The 15,814-nt window shown below is 51.6% G+C and overlaps 2 protein-coding genes across 5 annotated transcripts in view; both read right to left on the bottom strand.

The window, feature by feature from the left end:
- The window catches only part of sdc3 (syndecan 3), a 13,713-nt gene extending 8,264 nt beyond the window's left edge, over positions 1-5,449 (bottom strand). The window contains exon 1 of the mRNA XM_056583230.1: positions 2,659-5,449. Coding sequence (XP_056439205.1) covers positions 2,659-2,712 — 54 coding nt within the window. The 5' untranslated portion in view covers positions 2,713-5,449. The remainder of the gene's footprint in view (positions 1-2,658) is intronic.
- Positions 5,450-5,540: 91 nt separating this feature from the next.
- The window catches only part of LOC130375750 (pumilio homolog 1-like), a 28,829-nt gene continuing 18,555 nt past the window's right edge, over positions 5,541-15,814 (bottom strand). For 2 of the 4 annotated variants that reach the window (XM_056582822.1, XM_056582824.1), the window contains exons 16-23: positions 14,795-15,065; positions 11,649-11,778; positions 11,071-11,205; positions 10,452-10,589; positions 9,213-9,338; positions 8,808-8,929; positions 7,620-7,812; positions 5,541-5,732 (exon numbers count right to left, since the gene is read on the bottom strand). In XM_056582822.1, coding sequence (XP_056438797.1) covers positions 5,601-5,732; positions 7,620-7,812; positions 8,808-8,929; positions 9,213-9,338; positions 10,452-10,589; positions 11,071-11,205; positions 11,649-11,778; positions 14,795-15,065 — 1,247 coding nt within the window. In that variant the 3' untranslated portion in view covers positions 5,541-5,600. The remainder of the gene's footprint in view (positions 5,733-7,619; positions 7,813-8,807; positions 8,930-9,212; positions 9,339-10,451; positions 10,590-11,070; positions 11,206-11,648; positions 11,779-14,794; positions 15,066-15,814) is intronic. The other 2 variants (XM_056582823.1, XM_056582821.1) reach the window with 1 other exon arrangement.

The raw sequence follows: 15,814 nt of genomic DNA, 5'->3' as shown, positions 1-15,814 counted from the left end.
GGAGGGGGGGGGGTGCACTAGGAGGGGGGGGGGTGCACTAGGAGCGGGGGGGGCTGTACTAGGAGGGGGGGAACGGATGTGGACTGAGAATCTTTTCATGTCTCCCAGCCACTGGATGTGAGGGAAAGGTGAGCCCACCCCCCCACCTCTACTTCTTATGCACATAACAACCTTGGAATACCACCATGCCCTTCCTTACTATGGGGGGGTACACCTGTGGTTGTGTGTGTGTGTGTGTGTGTGTGTGTGTGTGTGTGTGTGTGTGTGTGTGTGTGTGTGTGTGTGTGTGTGTGTGTGTGTGTGCGTGCGTGTGTGTGTGTGTGTGTGAGGGGGTCTCTTTGTTCTCCGGGGGGGGGGGGGGGGAGTGAGAAGGACCCACTTCCTGTGTCGAATTGCCCCATCTCACATTCCACACTCTCTCTCCAATCCCTTTGGTCCCTCGACCGCCCGCTCCCCCCCCCCCCTCCCCGACTCACCCATGTCTTTCCGCTCCTTCCAAATTATCGCTCCTTCTATCGCTCCCTCTTACTCCTACATCATCATGCCTCCCGCTCTATAAGGGTCTTTGTCTGCCAATAAGTGACACAATGCACCGATTCATTCCACGAGCTTACAGGATCCTCAAAAATACACCAATACTTCCTCTGTCTGTTTCTCCCTCTCTCTCGCACGCAGACGCACACACACACACACACACACGCACGCACGCACGCACACAGAAACACACACACACACACACACACACACACACTCACACACACACACACACACACACACACACACACACACACACACACACACACACACACACACGGCTCGAGGAGTGGAGGCAGGCGAGAACAAGTTGCCGCCAGAAACACACTATTTCAGAGCCCACACACAGACAGATGGACGGTCAACGCACACATGAATCAGACGGATTCCTCACGCAAACAACGAGATGACGCACACACACACACGCACTGTGGTGCTATGTTGGATACAGCAGATGTCTGTGAGAAAGTCAGCCTCCGATAAATCCTCCTCCTTCTCAGGATGTGACATCTCTATTTCTATCACAGGAAATACCCACGACCCCCCCCCCCCCCCCCCTTCCACTCCCCCACCACCCCCGTAAGATACGACGGCACGACCATGCTGGAGTGATGCTGGGTGGCTTTAGATAACAGGTGGAAACCTAATCATGAAGGGGGAATAGTAACCGGTGTGTGTGTGTGTGTGTGTGTGTGTGTGTCTCCCCGGATTTTTGGGGTCAGTCTAACAAGCAAACAGGAACAGCGTTAAGTGTGTGTGTGATCAGGTGGGTCGTGCACTCCAGTCTCTAACACACACACACACACACACACACACACACACACACACACACACACACACACACCTGTGTCTGTCTCACTGGATGGATGGAGAGCTAACAGGTTTCGAAGTGACAGGTTAACGACCGGATTATCCCTGGAGGAGACCCTGGGATCTTTGCCCAACCGTCCTACCGACTGACCCAGTATTCGGTCGGATGTGTGTGTGTGTGTGTGTGTGTGTGTGTGTGTGTGTGTGTGTGTGTGTGTGTGTGTGTGTGTGTGTGTGTGTGTGTGTGTGTGTGTGTGTGTTCGCGTGTCTGCATGTGAAACTGAAAAGATAGAGCGTCAGAGAAATGCCTCTGGTGTCTATTTCTGTATCTGTGTTTTTTTTTTGGCCAAAATACGCATGTGCCCGAATCGTCCGGGTTATCTTGACGCTCGAGATTCCCGCTGCTCCCGTCGGAGGACGTGGGTGTGCGCCAGGGTCGCATGATGCGAGGCTTTTTGGATGGTTTGGCGGGGGGAGGCTCGCGAATTTCTAATCAGCTCCCCTCCTCGGGATGACATCATTCCATCTCTCTGCCTCGCACCGCATCGCGGCTATAACTTCCCAACCCCGCCCCTTTGCCACAAACACATACGCTCCGAAATACACACACAAACACACAAACTCACCAGCCCAGAGCTCCGGGGTCTGTCACCCGGGCTCCCCCCAGACAAGGCCCTGTTATCCGCTGCCACCAGCACACCGCTCAAGTGGCGACCCCCCTCCCGACGGGCCGAGGCACACACACACCCGACAATAAAGTCGTTAAAGCCGCAGTACGACTCGAACCCGAATGACCGAGCAGACGGCGCTGTGCAGCGAATCGCGCGAACAAAGACCCCCCTAATCAAGTTCAATTAGAGATGAACCGCTAATTACTACTACACGCACATGCAACCAGATACCCCCCCCCTGAGCCCCCGAAAGAGGGGGACGTGTACCATAATAAAATCCCAAATCCGAGACACAAAGGCGGGGGGCGGTTGTCCCCGGCCGCCGCTAACGGGAGTCACGGAGAGCCAATAAGGTGGATATGTGGGTCGCGACTACGATCCACCGGCCCATCGATAATGGACCTTCAGAGACGCACATGCAACCGAACCGTCTAATTAAGGGAGGCAGAGTAAAATACTAACGCACACATACACACACAGCGTAACCTACACACATTCCGTTCGTGAACACGCAAAGGCACGAACGCATGAAATGTTAATTCATACACGGGCAACGATGAAAGCGATCCCAGTCCGCAACAATGGAAGACGTAATAAAGAGAGCTGGGGGGGTGGGGGGGGTCGGGTGGTCGTGGTTGCTTACCGTGGCGGCGTGAACAACCAGCGCCGCGAGCGCCAGTAGACAAGGCAGCTTCATGCTCGGGGCGCGAGCGCAGCCTCTCGTGCCGCTGCTGCCTTCGCGGGGAAACAAAAGCGCGTCTTCTCGTTGTGTTCGCTAGTCTCCCAACTTCAGAGCGCACCCACCGTCCGCGCTACCATCCGTCTAGCGTGTTTTAATCCCTTCTTCTTCTTCTTCTTCTTCACTCAAAGCCACACGGACACGCTGCTGCTCGCGACTCCAGCGTCTATTGAATAGTGTGGGAACTGTCGGGAGATTCCACGCGGCCTCCCCTCTTCAGAGTCGACTTTCTGTGCCCCTAAATCTGATAGATTTACTACCGAGACACGCCAGATCTCAGCTCTCAGCTCTCCGCTCGCTCTCCCCCTACAGAGATTCTCTCCTCCCCCTCTCCGTCGAGGGCAGGATGTTCCGTACGCCGGCGCCGACTGGCCCGAGAAGCTGGCAGTAAGGAAGCGCGTGCGCGGGATAACGACGCGTGCGTGCCGTGTGTTGAGGATGCAGAGGGGGAATCACCACTAGAGGCGAGGATGCCCCCTGCAGCCTGTCGAGGCATCCGCACCATCAGTAAACCCCTCGCTCATAGGTGGGACATTTATTAGCCTCCGGAAGAACATACATGGTCTATAAATACGCGAACACGGGACTGTCGTAAGAGGACATGAATGGGCAACGCACGCAGCACATTCATCTCCTTTGGGAACCTGCTCAACGAGCATTTACTAAGAAAGATAACCCGATAAGCACACCGCCTACAGGGTTTAATCGCTGAGAAGGGGGTTCAAACTAGATGGTTCAGTTCTTATTTATGGCATTAACTGGACCAGGGAATAATCACTACTCAATCGGATTTGATGGTGTTGCCATAGTCAGTTTCTACAGGTGAGCCTCAGCAACCTAACTCTTCACCATCTAAAGGGGACCCTTCAGGTCAAATACATCTGATGTTTACTTCAAAATAACAATATAGATATATAAATACAGCCCCCCTCCCACCCGAAAAAAAAAGTATATAGGCTATACACAAAATGTTATTTTGTTTTTTAAAGGTCAAATCCATCCGTTTACTAAAAAAATCAAAATAGATATATAAATACCGCCCCTTCCCAACAGATAAAATGTATATACAAAAAATGCATTTGGGAAATCCACATGCATTTAAATCGAGGTGACCAGGATAAAATAAATAATCACACTCGAAACAATGGGGAAATTTTGAAAGTTTTTTTTGTTGTTTTGTTTCAAAATAAAGATCACACAATTGTTTAGAGACAATCTACAACAGTTGTTACAAAAAATAGTTGCCCAGGCAATAAGCATACACAGGTTCTGTTAACTATACACATATGGTTACAGGTGTGCTCGTAGTAAATATACACAAGGCTGCGTCCCCAATGTACACCGCTCCCTGGCGGAGCCTCCATAAACACGTGGACAGTATGATACAGCACGGACAGCACTAGAGAGATGCCAAACAAAGACCCACAGAGAAATCTAAATCAAATCATAACGAGCCAGGATCTCCACTGTACAATCCATAGGGGGGGGGGGGGTCACCTCTGTGGCAGAGCGAGACGGGGGGCGGTCGGGTTTAAGTTAATTATGAAAAGTGAATGTCTCCGAGCCGCCCCCCGTACACCCAGACAGACGTGTGCGCTTTACAGCAGAACCAGGGGGGGAGGGGGAGGGGGAGATTCCTATAAAAAGTAAAAAAAAAAAAAAAAAATAGATATAAACGTAAACATAAAATAACAGTGAACCTAAATGTTATCGGGGACCTTTGATCGGGAGATCGACGTTTCTTAATTTAAGCAGGGACAAGATAGAGGATAAAACCAAGCGTGGCGAATCTTTGTACACGTACTATGCTGTATAGAAAGGGCTTTTCAAAACAAAAAAATTTGATATTACAATTTACAATATACAACAACTTATATATCACAACCAAGGAGGTGAGAATATACACTGAAATGCACAGGGCTGTTTTTTTTTAACTAATTTTTTTTTCTTCAGAGTGATTCGTTTTTAATTATTTTTCTTCTGATACCAAAAAGGGGTGGTAAAGCACTTTTACATTACAAGGGTTTACAAATGTACAATTATACAGTCAGAAGTATGTGGTCACTACTAAGATACATTATAGATACAGATTCAACATCAAAAACCAGAAAAACTACAAAGTTTTATATATATATTTATATATATATGCAAAGGTCTACACCAAGTATACACGTTATATTTATAGAAGCAAGACCAGAAAACAAATCTCCCATGCTAAATGAGCTCTCTGCTGGTTAGCCCACTGTGTGTGTGTGTGTGTGTGTGTGTGTGTGTGTGTGTGTGTGTGTGTGTGTGTGTGTGTGTGTGTGTGTGTGTGTGTGTGTGTGTGTGTGTGTGTGTGTGTGTGTGTGTGTGTGTGTGTGTGTGTGTGTGTGTGTGTGTGTAATCTAGGACTGTGACAAATTAAATACTCATCCATCTCATAGTGGTCTCTAGCTGGGGTAACTGAGTGAGGTGAGGAGACGGAGAGAGGGAGGCTTCGTGTGTGTGACCATGTTTACAGCAGTAGCAAAAAGGTGAAGTGATGTTCTAGTTTATACATAACCACAAACACAGGAAACAACCGAAAAGAGGGGCGGGTGGCGTGGGGTCGGTGCAGACTTACCCGCCCCACCCCCTGAAGCTCAATCCTAATGACCTGGGGGTGGCGGGGGTCACCGAGGACCCCGTGGGTCATCACTCTAAGGCTGTCTGAAGTGAAGGGGGGGGGGGGGGGGATGGAGGGCTGAGGGGGAATGAGGAGCAGAGGGGAGAAATAACGGGGGGAGGGAGGGAGGGGGAGGGGGATTTACATAGCATCAAGGACTTAAGGAGCAGGATGGAGGGTCGGGTGGGGGGGTCAGACTTTACATGATGCCGTTGGGGGGCCCACACAGGGGTCCCAGGTCCACCCCGTTCTTCATGTAGTACTTCTCCAGCTTGGCCAGGATGTGTTTGCCGTACGTGTACTTCCGCAGGGTGGAGATGTGGGGGCGGATCTGCGGAGCGGCACACTGGGTTAGTGGAGGACACTGTCCTGTCAGTCTCCCAAACCCACTGCCATAGACGCCTCATAACGAGGGCAGACACCGTCCACACAAGACATGAACACCGTTCCATCATAGTGATTCCATTACGTGTATTTTCAGGCGTAACTTGGCTCTAAACTTTTTAATTAAAATGTAAAGTAATGATTTATTTTTCCATTAAAACCGTTACCGTAAAAAAAGAAGAAGAAATCTTCCTTAAATATGCATGAGGATCTCCTTACACACGGTTTATTCTACCGCTTGATCACATCTCCAGGAGTCAGCCGCCACTACTCAGGTGGAAACTCTGCCCCGGGACCTCATTCATTTATACAATCAACGCATAAATCATCCCACTACTTAAATCCCACACTACTGGCAATACATGACACTTGACCTACCAAACCAACCACCCAGGCTGAGGAGCACATAACGGGGGAGAACCAGACCTTCTGGTCAAGAAGTGGTGCTCAGCAGCTACCAGTTAACAGTCAATAGCAGGTTATGCACACAATAGCATGTGTTTACCCTTGAGAGTGAGTCCCCTACTGTTGCGGTTTGGTTCTACTCTAAGGCATGATGCATAGTGCATTTACAGCAGTAGTCTCTGTCCCTTCATGGGGACCTCCAACCCTTTCTGACAGGAACCCCCCCCCCCCCCCCTTTACGACAGGAACCACCCCCCCTTACGACAGGAACCACCCCCCCTTTACGACAGGAACCACCCCCCCCCCCCCCTTTACGACAGGAACCACCCCCCCTTACGACAGGAACCACCCCCCCTTACGACAGGAACCACACCCCCTTCATGACAGGAACCACACCCCCTTCATGACAGGAACCACACCCCCTACATGACAGGAACCACACCCCCTACATGACAGGAACCACACCCCCTACGACAGGAACCACACCCCCTACGTGACAGGAACCACACCCCCTACGTGACAGGAACCACACCCCCTTTGTGACAGGCACCACACCCCCTTTATGACAGGCACCACACCCCCTTTATGACAGGAACTACACCCCCTTTATGACAGGAACCCACACCCCCTTTATGACAGGAACCCACACCCCCTTTATGACAGGAACCCACACCCCCTACATGACAGGAACCACACCCCCTACGACAGGAACCACACCCCCTACGACAGGAACCACACCCCCTACGTGACAGGAACCACAACCCCTACGTGACAGGAACCACACCCCCTTTGTGACAGGCACCACACCCCCTTTATGACAGGCACCACACCCCCTTTATGACAGGCACCACACCCCCTTTATGACAGGAACTACACCCCCTTTATGACAGGAACCCACACCCCCTTTATGACAGGAACCCACACCCCCTTTATGACAGGCACCACACCCCCTTTATGACAGGAACTACACCCCCTTTATGACAGGAACTACACCCCCTTTATGACAGGAACCCACACCCCCTTTATGACAGGAACCCACACCCCCTTTATGACAGGAACCCACACCCCCTTTATGACAGGAACCCACACCCCCTTTATGACAGGAACCCACACCCCCTTTATGACAGGACCCCCACCCCCTTTATGACAGGACCCCCACCCCTTTATGACCGGACCCTCCCCGCTTTATGACAGGACCCTCCCCCCTTTATGACAGGAACCACACCCCCTTATAACAGGAACCACACCCCCTTCATGAGAGATACCGCTGTTTTTTTACGGATTTCTAACCCCTTTACAGCTGAACCCCACCCCCTTTATGAAATAAATCTCAGCCCCTTGGCAACAAATCTCACCCTTATACAACAGTTACTCCTCCCTTCGCAGCAGAGACCCCACCCTTTAAACGGAGACCCCATGTGCGGCCCACCTTGTGCATGACGATCTTGCGCTGGGTGGGCTCGGCCACGTCGATCATCTTCTGCACCACGTAGTTGGCGTACTGGTCCTTCATCATGGTGTATAAGGCACTGTGGGGACCCTCCGTCAGGATGCACACCTCGTCGATCAGCACCGCCCGCTCCGCCCGCGACGCGTGGGTCACACACTTCTCCACCACGTTGCTGCGGACGGGGGCGAGCAAAAAATAAACAAAGTGTTGCGGGGTTAGTGGGTGAGTGACAGAGAGCGGCAGGTAGAGCCTTGAGGAGGCGCTCTGCCTCTGGTCAATAAACTTCTGTTGTCAACACAGTAACCCTACGTGACGTGCTCTAGTTCTGCCATATTAAAACTCCCATCGGAATGGAAAAGGAGAAACGATCCGTTGATTCAACTAAGATTCTGTTCTCCGTTCTGTGCCGGCTCTGGTCCAGGCAGGGAGAGACAGCGTGAAGAGACTGCGTGAAGAGACAGCGTGAAGATACAGCGTGAAGAGACAGCGTGAAGAGACAGCGTGAAGAGACAGCGTGAAGAGACAGCGTGAAGATACAGCGTGAAGATACAGCGTGAAGATACAGCGTGAAGATACAGCGTGAAGATACAGCGTGGAGAGACAGCGTGAAGATACAGCCTGAAGATACAGTATGAATCGATTTTCTCTTCCCCCCCTACACGGTTGGAGGAGCCGGTCAAGAGGCTATGGAACGCCACGCGGTCAGTAATAATAATAATAATAAGAATAAATCAGACTCGGGAATGTAGCTCCCGGCTTCTGGCCCCATATAGGGTTTCATCATCTTCATCATCAACTGTCCCACTCCTTGATTAAAAAAACGCGAGTGAGTTACATTCAGCAGACGTTTTCATCCAAAGAGACTTACAACCATTCAGTCACACACCGACAGCAACGAGTCAACCACGCGGGGCGACAGCCAGCTCGTCAGGAGCAGTCAGGGTGAGGCGTCTCGCTCAGGGACACCTCCACACACCGGGCAGGGTATCGAACTAGCAACCTTCCGGTTACCAGTCAACCTGCTCTGCCTTCTGAGCTACTGTAGCCCCCACATATTCATCGCAAGAACAAAAGTATAGCAATTGGTTTGTCTCCCGGTATCTCACCGCCCTTAGAGTGAGAGTGGTTTTGCTTTTTGATGTTTCTTCTGCCGGTTTATTTTCTTACCTCGCAAATTTGTGCTGGCTGAGGCCCAGCACGTTGCCTCTGATCTCTGCTACAATCTTGCTCTTGTCCTCGGCCCGGCCGTGCTCCAGCACGTGTTGGATCACGTAGTTACCATACTGGTCCTGGAGAAGGCACACACACACACACACACACAGTCAGCGACAACGCCTCGGGACACCAGCCGGTGGCCTTGATACTTCAAGCATGGAGAAAACAAATGATAAAAACAGGTTAAAAAGGGTTTTTGGGCGAGGGACAGGGAGGGACTCTGTTTATTTCCTCAGTCGTTTGTCAGAATGTGAGCCAGCTGGGAGAGGGGATAAGAGAAAGGGGGGTGTGTGTGTGTGTGTGTGTGTGTGTGTGTGTGTGTGTGTGTGTGTGTGTGTGTGTGTGTGCACGTGGTACCTGCACCAGCTGCTCTGTGTGCTGATGGAGCTCCTCCAGAATGGGCAGAGTCTGTTCCGGAAGGCAGTGTTCTAGAATGCGCTGAATCACACGGCACCCGTACGGATGGGTGGAGAGGGCAAACACCTGCGACCACACACACACACACACACACACACACACACACACACACACACACACACACACACACACACACACACACACACACACACACACACACACACACACACACACACACACACACACAGTCGATGAAGGGGGTGGGGTCATGGGACATCAACCACGTAACAACTCCTTTGCCGTCGCCACCGTTGCTGCTAAATACGGAGGCCCGTGTTGCAGCACTTAGAGAAGTGTGGTGGTCCTCCATGGAGACATTAGAGGGGCCCGCTCACTGGAATACACTCAGGGCCTCCAGGAGGAGGAGAGTAATACTCTTTCTTTCTGACTCATAGCTCGTCACAGCCGGCTAGCAAAGCGCCGCAGGGCAGGTGAGGGAGAACTCCTCCTGTTTGAGCTTTGAGCTTCACAAACAAAACCAGAGCTGCAGGCTGGGAACGCACGCAGCTCTGGAGGGAGAGGAGCGAGTGGGATTTAAGATAATGCATACAACTTGGAAAACAGAAAAAATGAATGATAAAAAAAACCGAGACGGCGTGTGCGCCGGCACAGTGGAGTAGCGCTGGAGAAAATAAAAAAAAGCCTAACTGACAGGCTGCTCTGATTAACACTTTGAGCAGCCTGCGCGTAGCTTCCCAGCCTCCCTCACACGTTATGCTAATGTGACATTTAGCGAGCGCGCTGCCAAGATGGCGGCTGCCACAGGGGGGGGGCTGAGGATTCTGGTTGTCACAGCAACGCGTCTACCCCGTCCTCCCTCGACAGCGACAGATGTTTTACTGCCGGAGCCAGGTGTTGGGAAAAGTGCCGCTTTGAATATAACTAGCAGCAGCCTGTTACAGGCGCCTGCGTTGCCTGTACATTCCCACGCGGGCAACCGTGTTCACACAGAACCTGAACGCCATTGACAAAGTGACTGCCTTCACATCCTTGGCAGAGCGGCTGATGTTGACTCAAGACATTGATTTCCATCAGAGACGTTTGAAACAGAACAATGTCTGCTACACCATCAAATGGTACCACTAACAATAATATCTATATATAGCCATTGTGTGGTCTCTTTGAGTCGGGGGCGGACGACTGATATTTAGGGAGGAGGTTTGCGAGACGGGCCCTCACCTGGGCCTTGAAGGCGTCGATGATGAAGTGCAGGGCGTGCGGCTGCACACACTCGATGCACTTCTGCACCACGTGGTTCCCGTTCTGGTCCTTCACACACTTGAGCACGTGGCCGTCCAGCTCCCGCACCATCTCGCTCTGCCCAGGGCCGGAGGGGAGAGACCAGGGGGGGACAGAGAGTACAGAGGTCAGAGACGACCCAGGAGCACCCCTCGCGTCCTAGCCCGTCATTTAAGCCCTAGAACTAAAACGATTCATGCAGCATGTTGACACCGAGGAGAGACTTCTTGCCAACGCAGCCACCCGGACCCCTCGCCCACACAGACACAACCTGGCATTAACCTTTCCTCTCGACTTCCCAAGACCCTCCCATCGGGACCCATTCCGAGCAGTGCCAGCACCTGCGGCCGCACATCAGGCCGCGTTAACGGCGGCCCCATCAGCGTCATTCAGGGCTGCAGATAGGCCGCCGGCGGGGGGGCCACGCCTGCCGGAGGAGACGCTCCTCCACCCGCCGCTAACCCAGATTAAATCAGCCCCCCCCCTCCCCGCCTTTAACAAGCCGGGGCTGATTGGAACAACGGGCGCGGTGATGAAGGTGTGCCGGGAGAGGACTCACGATGACCTGCTGCTCCGAGGGGATGAACTCCAGAGCCTTCTGGATGACCCGGCAGCCGTACATCTGCAGGGCCAGGGACAGCACGTGGCCGCGGATCCTCTCCGCCAGGGCCAGCTTCTGGTCCAGGCTGCCAAACTGCACCAGGGAACACAGACAGACACACACCAATGACGTGATGTAGGTACAACTCAAGAGACTGGGGGATCCTAGAGATAGATGCGTCTCGATGGTGCCTCGTTAAGGATCCCACATGCTATAAAAGGATTCTTATGTCATTACTATGGCTACATTTCCATGGCACCCATTAGGCTAGACGGTAACGCCGTCGTGTTGACACATGGATTGCTCCCGTGAGGGATATCCAAACATGGGCGTCCATGGAGGAAGGAGACAGCGGTACAAGTGCCAAAATGCATCCCGAGATGCTATTCAGAGAGCCTTGTGTGGTCATCCGACACTCGTGAGGTCATGCATATTCCCCAAACATTTTGACTTGTAGTTTATGTTGTCGGCGTCCTTTTAGGGGTTTGTGCCCTGACATCACACCGACCCACGGGACCACGTCCCCCGCGACATACCTCAAAGAACTTCTGGATGACGTAGTTTCCGAACACATCCACCATGAGCTGGTAGGCGGCCTGCAGGATCTCGCTGAAGACCAGCTGGCGCTCGGCGGAGCTGGCTCGCTCCAGCTTCAACTGGATGAACCTGGGAGTCGAACGAAAAGGAATAGGACATATTTGACTTGATGACTAGGATCAACTTAAAAAGAAAAGTGCTCTAATTTGAGCAGCCTCCCCATAGGAATGCACCGACGGGTAGGCTGAGCCAGCAGTCTCCCATAGCTGTGAGTAGTACACAAACACACACAGGGTGAACCAGCGCCTTCCTCTCTCACAGTCTGCCAGTGTTTATTCCCCTGAGTGCCACTGAACCCTGTGGTCGACCACCACGGGCGGTGAAACACCGAGCGCAGTGCGCCAGGCCGCCTGCGTGCCTCGCCGGGCACACGGGAGCGGGGTGGTAAAGAAGGGACGGCATGTGATTAGGGCTTTAGGGGGAAAGGAAACGAGTGTCGTGCTGAAATTAGAAGGGGACACAAAGGGAGTCATTGAGCGGGTGCGATGCGCCGCCGCCGCCGGCGTCTCCTCACATGACGCAAGTAATGAAAAAGATGCAGCTCTTCATAGACCAACACATAATCCAGATGGCATACGGCACGTCCCGCGCAAACCATGACGCCGTGGCCAACCCAGCAGGCCGGCTAATGGAAAGGAGCCCAGAGGAGCAGGCCGCCGCCGCCGCAGCAGCTGCGTATGGTTCGAGTTAATGGCGGTCATGCTACGTTTTTAGCTTGCGGTGAAGCGTTTCTTCTCAAAAACAAAGGACGCATTGAAATCCCAACAGGGCTTCGACTGTTAACGGCAGTATCACTTGTTGCCTCTCGCTAACAAGTGTGAGGACAACATCTCCGCCGGGGCCAACGTTGAGCTCTTCAGTACAATGGGGCCCTGTGTTTTGACAGCATAGGTGAAGTCTTGATGACGTCCACTAATGCATGAGTATATTAGCCATTGTTCCTTTTTGTTTGGGGGAATCGCGAGTGAACAGACGAGGCACGCCCGTCCTTCATTGCTGGGTTTTTTCCGTTCGTTCACACCAACCTCATGAATACAACTGAACATATGAAAGTGCCACTACACAGCCAAATCAATTCAGTCAATTAAGAAATGTTGCTTTAGTGGATGGCTAGATCTTAAAAAGGTGCAAAGTAGGGCCGTTAGATATGACAGTGTATATTGGGGGACGAGAGAGAAATGGCTATCAATAGATATTTCCTAACTTTGTTTTACTTTAAAAAGGCGACATATTATACCACCAGGTGCGAGTGTGGTTAGCCGTTACAAGCCGTTTTGAGATTCTGCCTCTTCTGACATCATAAGTGACTGCAGCAAACGTTCCTTATCTATCCGTCATACATCTAGGTGGACACGCCCGCTTGTGATGTCAGAAGAGGCAGAATCTCAAAACGGCTTGTAACTGCTCATCACACTGGTGGTATAATAGGTATAATAGGTCGATTTTACGTCCTTCTGACCCTGCTATGCGTTCACTACACGTGCTCGACGAACAGAGAAGCCGACACCGAGCCGTGTGACCCAGTATTACGCTCCCTGCAACAGGCAGAGTCAAAAGATGATCGACATTCAAGAAAAGGGTTGAAAACAAAAGAAAATTTAAAATTAATTTGAAGAACTCTTTGTGTGTGCATATATATGCCGCTCGTTCTAGACAGAAAGAACTTTTACACAACAAAGTACCTGTGGACAAGCAGAGCTACTTCGATAACTTAATTTGTTATTGGCCATCTAATGGAGATTTCTGAAACTTGTAACAGTGTTTTTATATTCAATGTTGACTGTCCTTATATTGTTTACTGGCTGAAGTACTGGAGATTTCTGAAACGTAGTGTCCTTTCGGTTTTATATTCATAACCGTTTGATGTTATGTCAGAGAGATATTTGAAGAGGTAGTTGAAGAGAGTTGATTTACTTAAGTGAGCAGCTGTAAGTGAGCAGCGGAACCAGCCCTGACTAAACAACTCCTGAGAGGAGGGCAAACCTCACACAAACCAACTACCAAGGCCACCCCCTCAACCTCACACAAACAAGAGCCTGCCAGCGCGTGCTTTGAATAGCTAGGAGGGACGGTAGTAGTGATGGTGGGCAAGACTGCGGGGGTTACAGGGGAGAACAAGGAGATTGATACGTGCAGAACGGTTCAATGTGGCCTTGAAGGGGAACAACATAGTTATTCTATCCCCTCTGTCGACGAGCCTACAGACAACCTGTGGTGCGACAAAGCAGCAAAAACGACAAGACCATCCTTTAAGTGGTGGAGCAAGAAGGGGTTTTAGCGTGCGTGGATGGGGCTTGAGAGTTAATAAAACAGCGATTGGTTTTCGAGGCAATGCAGTCAGACAGCCCGGGGATAGATTGTATTTCTTCTCCATCCAGGTTCAGAGAGCGAGCAGAGGCAGACGAAGGTGGAGATTAATTTTGTTTGCGAGTGGAGTTTTCATTGGTATCGACATGCCTGGATCGATGCCTGCTGCCCACCGCTAGGAGATGAATGCATCTTTAATATTAGGTCCCTACTTTTTACTGTCTGAGTGGGAGGGGGGGGGGGGGGGGGCAGGGTGCTCTGGCGGGCAGGGCCTTTTGAATCCCCGCTCAAAAAGTTGGAGGTTTGGACCCTAATGTCCACATTCTGCCATTAGGGAGACAATATTTGGGTTGAGACACCTGCTACACGACTGGTGGAAAGTTAATATGCGCGTGTACGCATTCTTCTGCTCCAGGTAGTACCATGATGACGCATGTGTGACGTGTGCGTGCTTGACATGTGAATAGTGCGTGTTTGCATGCATGAGACGTGTATAGCGCATATGTGGTTGAGGGCTCATGTGTGTGCACATGAGATGAGTGAATAGTGTGCATGAGATGTGTACAGTGTGCGTGCGTGTGTGTAGGATATTTGTATAGGGCATTTGTGGGCGTGCATGAGATGGGCACGCCTGAGATATGCATAGGGCACGTGTGTGTAGATGAGATGTGTACAGAGTGTGTGTGCATGCGTTAGGTGTGTAGTGTGTGTTCCTGCTGACGTGCTGGTCCTGGCTGAACTCCATGTGTGTGCGTACGTGTGCGTTAGGTGTGTGTACCTGCTGCCGTGCTGGTCCTGGCTGAACTCCATGATGTGCCCGGCGATGTCCCTCAGCTGCAGGTTGGGGTAGCGGTTGTTCCTGAAGTCCTCCAGCAGGCGGCTGCGGCCCGACGGCATCACGTCCGACATGCCGTAGCGTAGCCGTGACGACGGGAACAGCTGACTGCTGGGGGAGAAGAGGGAGGAGCCGGAGCTGGCGGCACTGCGGTACTTGGCCTCGGCGCCCGGTGCGGCGGAGATGAACCGCCCGCTGCCATTGGTCAGACCTCCTGCACAGGGGAGGGGACACAGGATGTCACGGCACAGTTCATTGGATGACGAGTAAAAACAAATTGCCTTTATTTTACATTTCACGTCTGGCTATAAAGTAAGACAATGTATACGTTAAAATAACCTTTCCTTTGTTTGGCCAATCAGCCCAAATTGAGAGTGAGTGAGTGAGTGAGTGAGTGAGTGAGTGAGTGAGTGAGTGAGTGAGTGAGTGAGTGAGTGAGTGAGTGAGTGAGTGAGTGAGTGAGTGAGTGAGTGAGTGAGTGAGTGAGTGAGTGAGTGAGTGAGTGAGTGAGTGAGTGAGTGAGTGAGTGAGTGAGTGAGTGAGTGAGTGAGTGAGTGAGTGAGTGAGTGAGTGAGTGACTGAGTGAGTGACTGAGTGACTGAGTGACTGAGTGACTGAGTGAGTCATCTGGGAACTGAAACAGAGCTCACGTAACAAGCACCACATGGACGCAACACTGGAGAAATAACTGCAGTAGAATGGAAATTGTTTGGCTGGCATTAATCCTTGTCCGGCAGCGACTGTACTCGCAGCATCGCTACGCGATTACTGCCGACACGGCGAAATGACTCCATTTGTTTTAGTTACAGACTTCTCTCTTGAAAAGACCTTTGGAGTTGAGCAATGGGTGCCAACACCTCTCCACTCGCCTGCTGGTTCGCGGCCAGCCGTTTGATTTAGGAATGCGTGCGGCGTTGAAGACGTTCAGCTGGTCTGCCAGGTAAGGGAATTAATCTGAGCGCA

Source organism: Gadus chalcogrammus, chromosome 22 (genome assembly GCF_026213295.1).
Source record: "Gadus chalcogrammus isolate NIFS_2021 chromosome 22, NIFS_Gcha_1.0, whole genome shotgun sequence".
In the NCBI taxonomy this organism is placed as follows: Eukaryota; Metazoa; Chordata; class Actinopteri; order Gadiformes; family Gadidae; genus Gadus; species Gadus chalcogrammus.
The sequence above is the reverse complement of the archived record's forward strand: the minus strand, read 5'-3'. Positions and strand labels throughout refer to the sequence as shown.